This window comes from Salmo salar, chromosome ssa23, assembly GCF_905237065.1.
Source record: "Salmo salar chromosome ssa23, Ssal_v3.1, whole genome shotgun sequence".
NCBI lineage: Eukaryota > Metazoa > Chordata > Actinopteri > Salmoniformes > Salmonidae > Salmo > Salmo salar.
The window spans coordinates 31,902,653-31,912,885 of record NC_059464.1 but is presented as its reverse complement, the minus strand read 5'-3'; the positions used below and the strand labels follow the sequence as shown (position 1 = coordinate 31,912,885).

The window sequence follows — 10,233 nt, the reverse complement described above, 5'->3', positions numbered from 1 at the left end:
CCAACATCGACCTTTAAGCTAGATGGAGAAAGAGAGACTCCCTATGGTTTAGGTGAGTGTCTGCTCTCAAATGTCATTCTGTCAGCAACAATTGGATCCACCTATCACTGAAATGTCATTACTCAACAGTAGGACATATTGTTTTAGAAATATTTGCAGATCTCATGAAAATAGAACTCTTCGGCCACGTAATCCAGTGGTGGGTTTCGCATCAAAAGAAAGATGCATATGTAGAAAGGGGGGGGGGGGGGAGGATTTCTACTAAGCTATATGGAATTGTTTTAAGAAGTTCATACCAAGGATAATTATATTTAGATTTTTACGACCCTTTGAAGTATCAACAGAAATCTAGAAAAAAAATGATTTGATATGTTTGGCCTTACTGCTATTAGCCCATACAAATGCATTGAATAACAGATTCACTACATCGATCAACAGATAGGCCCCAAAAAATGTTATGGAAGTTTGTTCTAAAGTGTCTGTCCTATATCTGAGAGATATAAGAAAGATCAGGATTTGAATGTTTTTTTTTACATGTATTTAACCTTTTATTTTTGTCACTAAACAGTCTCCATATATACTTCTAGAAATGTGTTCAACTGGTACCAGGGGACGAGTCTTGTGAGGCCTGTGGATGTCCTAGAGCAAAACAACAGACATGTACGTGTTCTTGAGAGTCTCACCTTTCAACAGAGGGGTCATACTAGTGTGTAGCCGTTGTTCGGACACTACTGTACATACAGAAGTTGGCAGATCGGCTGTACTGACTTCAGACGAGTCCCAAGACGCTTGTGGGGGTCGGAGAGCAAAGCGGAGAACACCGTCATGTTCGGGACGCTACAGACAATTTTATGCAAAGACCGATTTTCGGGATGTCTCATGGTCTGACAAACACTGCTCTAGCTCTGTCACCTTTTACCTCCTAAAGATATCTCTAGCTTAAACTGACAGATTTTTATAAGGATTTTTTTCATTATGCTAATTAGATTTCTGCGTGGTGCGGAATTTGACCTTAGGGGTTTAATCAGGGGCGCCGCCAGGGGTTTAATCAGGGGCGTCGCCAGGGGTTTAATCAGGGGCGCCGCCAGGGGTTTAATCAGGGGCGCCGCCAGGGGTTTAATCAGGGGCGCCGCCAGGGATTTTGGGCCCCATGAAAAGATATCACATTGGGCCCCACCACCACAGGCCACACCAACCCTGCGCAATTGCTGTAACCACACCTCCAGAACCCAATCGACCCATACAAAGCTTTAAATAACTACCTTTGCAACTCTCTTGTAGTCCAATATTTACTGTACAATATTTACAACAATATGTACAACAGTGAGCTGTGAAAATACACTGCTCAAAACAACACAATGTAACTCCAAGTCAATCACACTTCTGTGAAATCAAACTGTCCACTTAGGAAGCAACACTGATTGACAATAAATTTCACATGCTGTTGTGCAAATGGAATAGACAAGTTGGAAATTATATGCAATTAGCAAGACACCCCCAATAAAGGAGTGGTTCTGCAGGTGGTGACCACAGACCACTTCTCAGTTCCTATGCTTCCTGGCTGATGTTTTGGTCACTTTTGAATGCTGGCGGTGCTTTCACTCTAGTGGTAGCATGAGACGGAGTCTACAACCCACACAAGTGGCTCAGGTAGTGCAGCTCATCCAGGATGGCACATCAATGCGAGCTGTGGCAAGAAGGTTTGCTGTGCCTGTCAGCGTAGTGTCCAGAGCATGGAGGCGCTACCAGGAGACAGGCCAGTACATCAGGAGACGTGGAGGAGGCCGTAGGAGGGCAACAACCCAGCAGCAGGACCGCTAACTCCGCCTTTGTGCAAGGAGGAGCAGGAGAAGCACTGCCAGAGCCTTGCAAAATGACCTCCAGCAGGCCACAAATGTGCATGTGTCTGCTCAAACGGTCAGAAACAGACTCCATGAGGGTGGTATGAGGGCCCGACGTCCACAGGTGGGGGTTGTGCTTACAGCCCAACACCATGTGGGACGTTTGGCATTTGCCAGAGAACACCAAGATTGGCAAATTCGCCATCTGTGCTCTTCACAGATGAAAGCAGGTTCACACTGAGCACATGTGACAGACGTGACGGAGTCTGGAGATGCCGTGGAGAACGTTCTGCTGCCTGCAACATCCTCCAGCATGACCGGTTTGGCGGTGGGTCAGTCATGGTGTGGGGTGGCATTTCTTTGGGGGGCCGCACAGCCCTCCATGTGCTCGCCAGACGTAGCCTGACTGCCATTAGGTACCGAGATGAGATCCTCAGACCCCTTGTGAGACCATATGCTGGTGCGGTTGGCCATGGGTTCCTCCTAATGCAAGACAATGCTAGACCTCATGTGGCTGGAGTATGTCAGCAGTTCCTGCAAGAGGAAGGCATTGATGCTATGGACTGGCCCGCCCGTTCCCCAGACCTGAATCCAATTGAGCACATCTGGGACATCATGTCTCGCTCCATCCACCAACGCCACGTTGCACCACAGACTGTCCAGGAGTTGGCGGATGCATGCCCAGGCATTGTAGGGAGGTCATACAGGCACGTGGAGGCCACACACACTACTGAGCCTCATTTTGACTTGTTTTAAGGACATTACATCAAAGTTGGATCAGCCTGTAGTGTGGTTTTCCACTCCAAATCCAGACCTCCATGAGTTGATGAATTGGATTTCCATTGATTATTTTTGTGTGATTTTGTTGTCAGCACATTCAACTATGTAAATAAAAAAGTATTTAATAAGATTATTTCATTCATTCAGATCTAGGATGTGTTATTTTAGTGTTCCCTTTATTTTTTTGAGCAGTGTATAACACTGTGCAGACATGCATGCAACATTCTGCATACAGTGAAATGTATGCAGAATGCAAATCATTTTATAACATTTTTGACATGCGTTTTTCTGGATTTTTTTGTTGTTATTCTGTCTCTCACTGTTCAAATAAACCTACCATCAAAATTATAGACTGATCATTTCTTTGTCAGTGGGCAAACGTCCAAAATCAGCAGGGGATCAAATACTTTTTTCCCCTTACTGTACCCTCACTAATCTGCCAGACTTTCAGAACAGCAGAAAATTCGAATACAATTTTTGCAGTGGTGTGGATCCTAGTGTCCAAGTCACTTATGATGTTGTCCATAGCAGTAAAAAACATTGTGTTCTGAAACACCATTGCTGCACTGTCCTGAGCTGAGGTCTCATCATGGAATCACTTCCTTTTCCTCTGGTGTTCCTTGCTAAATTGGAGTGCAACATCCATTTGCGTAGCAATCAGTGTTGCCTCAGACAGGAGACTCCCATCCATCTCTAAGAGCCTGCATCTCTTCCTTTAAGGCTCTGATATTGGCTGCCTCTGTGTCAAGTGAGATTTTTCCTGACCGGAGAATCACATTCCTCTCCTCAATGCATTGCAGTACCTGCAATTATGCCAACTGACATGTCATTCAACACAATGCTGCTCCTCTCCTTCTTCAGTTGGGAGTAGGGCTGGTTCAGGGCTATGGGGATGGGGAGACAGGGCTGGTTCAGGGGTATGGGGAGACAGGGCTGGTTCAGGAGTATGGGGATGGGGAGACAGGGCTGCTGAGCCTGAAGCTGCATCTGTTGGGCCTGGCACCAGTCAGGGGCAGGGACAACTCATTTAGTATGAATAGCTTGGTAAAATTTTGCCTGCACTGATTAAATGTTGGCTAGAAGAGGAGCAAAATGTAAACACTCAGAATTTTCTGTGAAGATATTAAGTAACTAATGTTAGGGGAGCAAAGTTAGCCTGTTTCACTATGGACTAAGCTAACAGGTTCATTTCCAACACTCATGGACTACACCCACCTTACAGGATGAAAAATTGGCTGACCTGCTGTCGCCCTTTCTTTTCTCTCTCCAGTCTTTCTTTTCGTTTTTGGAAGCCAGATTTGTCAACTATTTCATAGTTTTGATGTCTTCAGTATTATTCTACAATGTAGAAAACAGTACAAATTAAGAAAAACCCTTGAATGAGTAGGTGTCCCCAAACTTTGGACTGGTACTGTATATATCAATAGTTTGTAATAGTATTTTGGTTGTCTCTCTGTGTCTTTCCAATATTTAACTCTTCATTTGTTTTTTATTTTGAATTGAATGTTATGTCTTATTTTGTTCTTGTCTATAACTGTTCTGTACTTTGTCATGTATTTGTACATTTTTGTGGACCCCAGGAAGAGCAGTAGTACTGCATGTGCAGTAGTTAATGGAGATCCTAATCAACTAAACACACCAATTAGGAGTATTATATTATGGTATCTGTCTGTGAATTAAAGCATAGATTAACAAGTCTTGGAGTTGTGTGGGTCCGTGCTTGGTAAGAATTTTGTAATTCTTCAGAACCATGCAAATCTTCAGAACCATGCAGCCACTTTAATTCTAAATTGCTGTTATGCAATTAATACGCCCCCAATTACTGTCACTTCTCTTGAAGGTTTATGTCAAGGTCCCAGGGTTCCGGTCTGGATGCACACTTTCCACTCCACCTGCAGGTCCGCTTCCTTTCAGCACTGGACCACACGACTGGACAATAATCAAGATTAGACAAAACTAGAGCCTGCAGAATTTGCTTTTTGGAGTGTGGTGTCAAAAATGCAGAGTATCTCTTTATTACGGCCAGACCTCTCCCCATATTTACAACCATTGAATCTATATGTTTTGTATTAAGGCACAAGGCGAGACCCAAATGCAGACACAGGAGGCAGATGGTTGGAGTCTTACAATGTTTATTAATCCAAAGGGGTAGGCAAGAGAACGGTCGTGGACAGGCAAAAGGTCAAAACCAGATCAGAGTCCAGGAGCTACAAAGTGGCAGACAGGCTCGTGGTGAAGGCAGGCAGAATGGTCAGGCAGGCAGGTACAAAGTCCAGAAACAGGCAAGGGTCAAAACCGGGAGGACTAGAAAAAGGAGAATGCAAAAAGCAGGAGAACGGGAACACACTGGTTGACTTGGAAACATACAAGACGAACTGGCACAGAGAGACAGGAAACACAGGGATGGAAACACAGGGATAAATACACTGGGGAAAATAAACGACACCTGGAGGGGGTGGAGACAATAACAGGAACAGGTGAAACAGATCAGGGCGTGACAGTTTTGACCATGACAGTTTACAATCTAAAGTAACACCAAGTAATTTAGTCTCCTCAACTTGTTCAACAGCCACACCATTCATTACCAGTTGAGCCCAAAAAGACAATTCCCACATTTGTAAATATTAGTAAGCTAGTTATTCACACATTTATAAACAACTTTTAAAGTATATAATAATGATTCATAAGATAATTCATGAGATGTTTAATATAGTTCCTTATAAACCATTTACTAATAACTACTGCCTCATTTATACTTTATGAATGTTTTGAGTGGCCAGTGTAATTTCTCACAAAAAGATGGACATGCCGTTCATTGGTAGACATTCCAGCAGTACCTGATGCAGCCTCCCTTCCTTTCTTTCCCCACTAGGTGGCAGTGTGAAACAGATTGAGTTGTTGAAATGCATCATCCTTTCATGATATGCAAGATTCATTTCTGGAAAGAATAGCTTCCAAATTATGTGTGAAACGGTTGAATGAATGGCCTGGATATTTTCTATTAGGATATTAAATGGTATCATCTGAAGAGTTAATAAACCATTAAAATATACCGCTATTCTGTGTGTCATTATTGTTAGTATGTTTATTATCTCTGGATTAGGATCCCTGTTAAAAGTGGGAAGATTAAGGCTTGGAATATGGCCCTTAACTAAAACAAGTTGAAATGTAACATATGTCATGTCTACATACAGTAGCAGATTGAATTAAAACATAATATTGTGAGAAAACATGCTGCAATGTTGTTGTTTACAGTAACTGATCTGAGAATGCATTACATGAAAGCCTAACATACAAAACCACGAAAAGCTACCAATGCTTATGAAGCAAGTATTATTTTTATTAAATTGGTATGTAATGGTTTTAGACACCACACCACTCAAGATTTAAATGTAACTTACAGTCAGTCCATTGTTGGTTAAATAATTTGTGCGAGTGTCTTGTATCTATGTTGCTGAGAGTTACCAGAATCGATATTGACACGTTCTTTACTCTAGCAGTAAACTTCAAATCATTACAAAATCAATATTTTACTCACTATACAGTTAAGACATACACACAAAGGATTGTCACACAGTTCAAAGCACTAAGAAGGCCTTGGTCTTCATTGAAAATAAATATCCTGTGCTGACATAGAAAGAGAAAGGCAGGTGAATCGGAAAAACAATAGACACTGCATGTGCAATACACAGTGATCCTACTTTTATTTGCACACCACCCATCCTCTATTACACACATATAAACAGTTTATTACAATTAATTCACTGTTCCCACACTATATATAGTTAATAAAGCTATATTATGCTCTATTACAGGGCTGTTCAATTCAAAACACTTCTGCTTTTTGTTTGTACCTGGTAGTCAACTGCACTCACCTGGTGTCCCGGGTCTGAATCAGTCCCTGGTTAGAAAGAGAAGATGAAAAACAGAAGTGTTTTGGCTCTCCAGGACTGACATTAAACAGCCCTGCTCTATTGCATGACTTGGTAACATTTTGCATTGTGTTCCATAGTTATGTCAATTATGTATTAGGTACAAAGGTTCAATGTGAGTCCTTTGAATGTTTTTGCAAAATAGTGGCTTTAGATGAGCTATGGTAAGAGTAGATCCTTAGCGGAGCTTCGCTTTGCGGGCTCATTGGTGAAGCGATGCATTTACAGAAAGTTCATCAGTAGAAACCTCATCCAAGTGTTTACCCAAGGTCTCCTCGGTCATTACTTTCACCAGTACATACTGAAATTGTCCCATTGTTCATGCCTGTACAATGCCCACACACAGCATTGCCAGCTAGCCATGTTGTGTGAATCTAGCCTAGTCCAAGATCTGGATGTGCATTAGCCAACTATGACAAACATGGCATGACAACGATAGTCAGAGTAGTTGGCTAGACTATTAGAGCGCATACATATCTGGGACCAGTCTACAGTGAATTAGCTGTCCAGTCAGAACTTGCTGAGGGAGGGCAGTGCCCCAGCCTTGACCAGCACCGCTGACAGCAGGTCGGCTGGTCCAGAGAGGTGTGGCACCGTGGGGGCTGAGGGGTCTAAATGCTGGTTGTTAGAGTTCAGGGGCATTGGGATCTTCCCCCGGGTCAGAGACTTGGCAGCCCCCGTTATCCCACTACTTCCTCCCCCCACACTGGACTTGCTGTTCTCAGCCGTGGGGATGACAGTCCCCAGGTGGGGGTTGCCTGCCATGGGGGCTGGGGCCTCCAGTTGAGGCTGATAGCAGCACAGCAGCCTAAAGAAAGCTGCTCTCATCTCCCTGCTGGACAGGGTGTAGATGAGGGGGTTGAGTGCTGAGTTGAGCACGGCCAGGGCAATGAACCAGTCCACATGGTAGAGCACAGGGCAGCGCTCCGGACTGCAGCCCACGTCCAGAAGCAGCAGCAGGAACAGCGGGGCCCAGCACATCACAAACACCCCCAGAACTATCACCACCGTCCTCAGCAGGGCCAGCGAGCGCTCCGAGGGCCTGCTGCTCACCCTGCGCCCGCTGGACGTCACCAGCCGGTAGATGCGGATGTAGAGGATGATGATGGCCACCAGCAGGGCGCTGAACACGCTGATGCAGAAGGCCACGTAACTCTTGTCGTAGAGGGGCAGCACGGTGGAGCAGGATGCCAGGTGTTCCAGGCAGTTCCAGCCCAGGGAAGGCAGGGCACTGAGCAGCACCGACACGGCCCAGCATGCCCCCAGCAGCCCCAGTAACCTCCCCCGCCCCGCCGCCTCGCACGGACGCAGACGCACCATGGTCATGTGTCTCTCGATACCGATGGCCAGCAGGCTGAAGGTGGATGCGCTGAGGGCCACGAACATGCTTCCCTCTCTTGCCAGCCACTGGGCCGGCGTCAGGAAGAAGGTCCTGCTACCAGAGGTGAATATGTTAACCATATAGGCCACCCCAGCCAACAGGTCAGACAGGGCCAGGTTACCGATGAGGAAATACATGCGACTGTGGAAGCGTTTGTTCCTCCACAGCGCCAGCAGCACTGTGATGTTCTCCAGCACGATGAGGACACAGATGAGGAGGAGGACAACAGTCTTACAGGCCGCACTGCTCCGAGGTCGACCCCACTTCCCAGAGTGGTTGTAGTGGGCAATGATGACAGGGTTCATCCCCTCCTCAAACACGTTCTCCATCCTGTCTGTCCCTGGCCTTCCCTCGTCACACAACAGAGGGCGCCAGAACACCACCGACTGTAGACAGAGGATCAACTGGCCGTGGACTACTTTATCTGGCACTGTTGGCATCACACTCTTTATAGGGACCTGTTGGATACACTGCATTAAAATGTATTTCACAAAATTCAGTAGGTACTTTATTATGAATGAAGGAATCGCTTATATGTTGATTTAACCCATGAGATATTCCATGCCAGAGGGTAAGAATTAACTGACAAATGTCATGTCACATCTCTGGTTAGTTTGAAAACTTTTAGTAGGCTGCAAAGGCATGCTATAGTAATCAATCATCATGAATTACATTTAAGAACAGGGTTTCTACATCTTGATGCCATTCTAAACATTTACATTTGTACTCAAAAATACATGATTGAAAAGTGTAAATTTAGTGGATAAATCTTTCCCCTATGTTTGGATAGAATGTGTTTCTTCCATTCTGCCAATCTTATTAGAATAAGAACTGATAAAGTAAGATGGTTCATTACTAATGTGTTTGACAGTAATCACTCGAATGAAATAGTTATTTTTTTCCCTTACTATAAAAGATTGCTGTTAGAGTGCTGTGTAACTGCAGTACGCAGTAGTATAAATGCAATTACAGTGCAGAAAAACTCCAGCATGCTGAAAATACTGCCGTTAGAGTGCAGAAGACTTAGAGCGCATAATAACTCAGTATGCTGTAAATATTGCATCCAAAATAACCGCTTTTTTTACTGTAGTAATTTTGCAGTGTAACTGCCGTTAGAGTGCAGTATAACTGCAGTCCAATTGCAGTACACCGCAGTTATTCTGCAATTACTGCATCCAAAATACCACAGTTGACTTCAGTTACTGCACTTTTACTGCAGTTTCAAAACTGCAATCTTTTTTTTGTAAGGGCAGTTTTGAAACTGCAGTAAAAGTACATTATCAACGGTTGACAGTTGTATTTTGGACACAGTAACTACAGAAAAACTGCAGTGTACTGTAAAATTACAGCAGTGAAAAAACAGTTATTTTGGACGAAGTATTTACAGCATAGTGCAGTTATTCTGCACTCTAACTGCAGTTATACTACAGTGTACCGCAGTTATACTGCATACTGAATGCAATATTTTTCGTAAGGGTACAATCTTTTTTTGTAAGGGTTCGATGTAAAAGTATGAAATTGTCCATCATTAAATTTAGGAACATCAGTCAACCCTAGACCTACCTGAAGGACTGTTTACATTTTCATTTGAGATTGTAAACATGGATACGTTCATACGGCCCCTTGACAGATGTGTTGGTTCAAAATCCCTGCTTCAATATCCAAACAATCCTCGGATTACGTCGTGTCATCGATTCCATATTTTATCGCGGACATTCAAGTAAACTATATGAATATGCCTGTTATTGATATTCCCGCTAAAATGTCATTCCGATAAATTAGCTATAGCCCACAACTCCGAAACAGTCTTCTCACATCTGTCAAACTTTTTTATGGTCCAGCGACTTCTCCCTTCTCTGAAACGTCCAACTCTCACTTCTCCCAGTGCTAAACTGAATAGGGCGGGATCATTCCGTATACCCCAGCTTCATGTGATGACTGGAGGTTTGGATGAAACCAAATCTAATGTAATTTGTCACAAGCGCCGAACACAACAGGTGTAGACCTTACAGTAAAATGCTTACTTACAAGCCCTAAACAACAATGAAGTTCTAAAAAAACCTAAAAAACAAAAAAAAACGAAGAAAATAATAATTAAAGAGCAGCAGTAAAATAACAATAGCCAGGCTATATACAGGGGGTACCAGTACAGAGTCAATGTGCGGGGGCACAGGTTAGTCAAGGTAATTTAGGTAATATGTACATGTAGGTAGAGTTATTAAAGTGACTATGCATAGATAACAGAGAGTAGCAGCAGTGTAAAAGAGGGGGGTGGGGGTGGGGGCAATGCGATTAGTCT

The 10,233-nt window shown here is 43.8% G+C and overlaps 1 protein-coding gene across 1 annotated transcript; it reads right to left on the bottom strand.

Annotated features, from left to right (window-relative positions):
- Nucleotides 1-5,940: 5,940 nt before the first annotated feature.
- On the bottom strand, nucleotides 5,941-9,813 carry LOC106584412 (sphingosine 1-phosphate receptor 3-like). Its single transcript, XM_014169709.2, has 2 exons — nucleotides 9,498-9,813; nucleotides 5,941-8,392 (listed from the first exon to the last, which is right to left on the bottom strand). Exon 2 carries the CDS (start codon nucleotides 8,372-8,374, stop codon nucleotides 7,064-7,066), a length of 1,311 nt encoding a protein of 436 aa, XP_014025184.1. The 5' UTR covers nucleotides 8,375-8,392; nucleotides 9,498-9,813; the 3' UTR covers nucleotides 5,941-7,063.
- Between the last annotated feature and the right edge of the window lie 420 nt (nucleotides 9,814-10,233).

Excerpts from the sequence above, each read along its gene's own strand:
- LOC106584412 (XM_014169709.2), bottom strand. The coding sequence starts at position 8,374 with ATGCCAACAGTGCCAGATAAAGTAGTCCACGGCCAGTTGATCCTCTGT.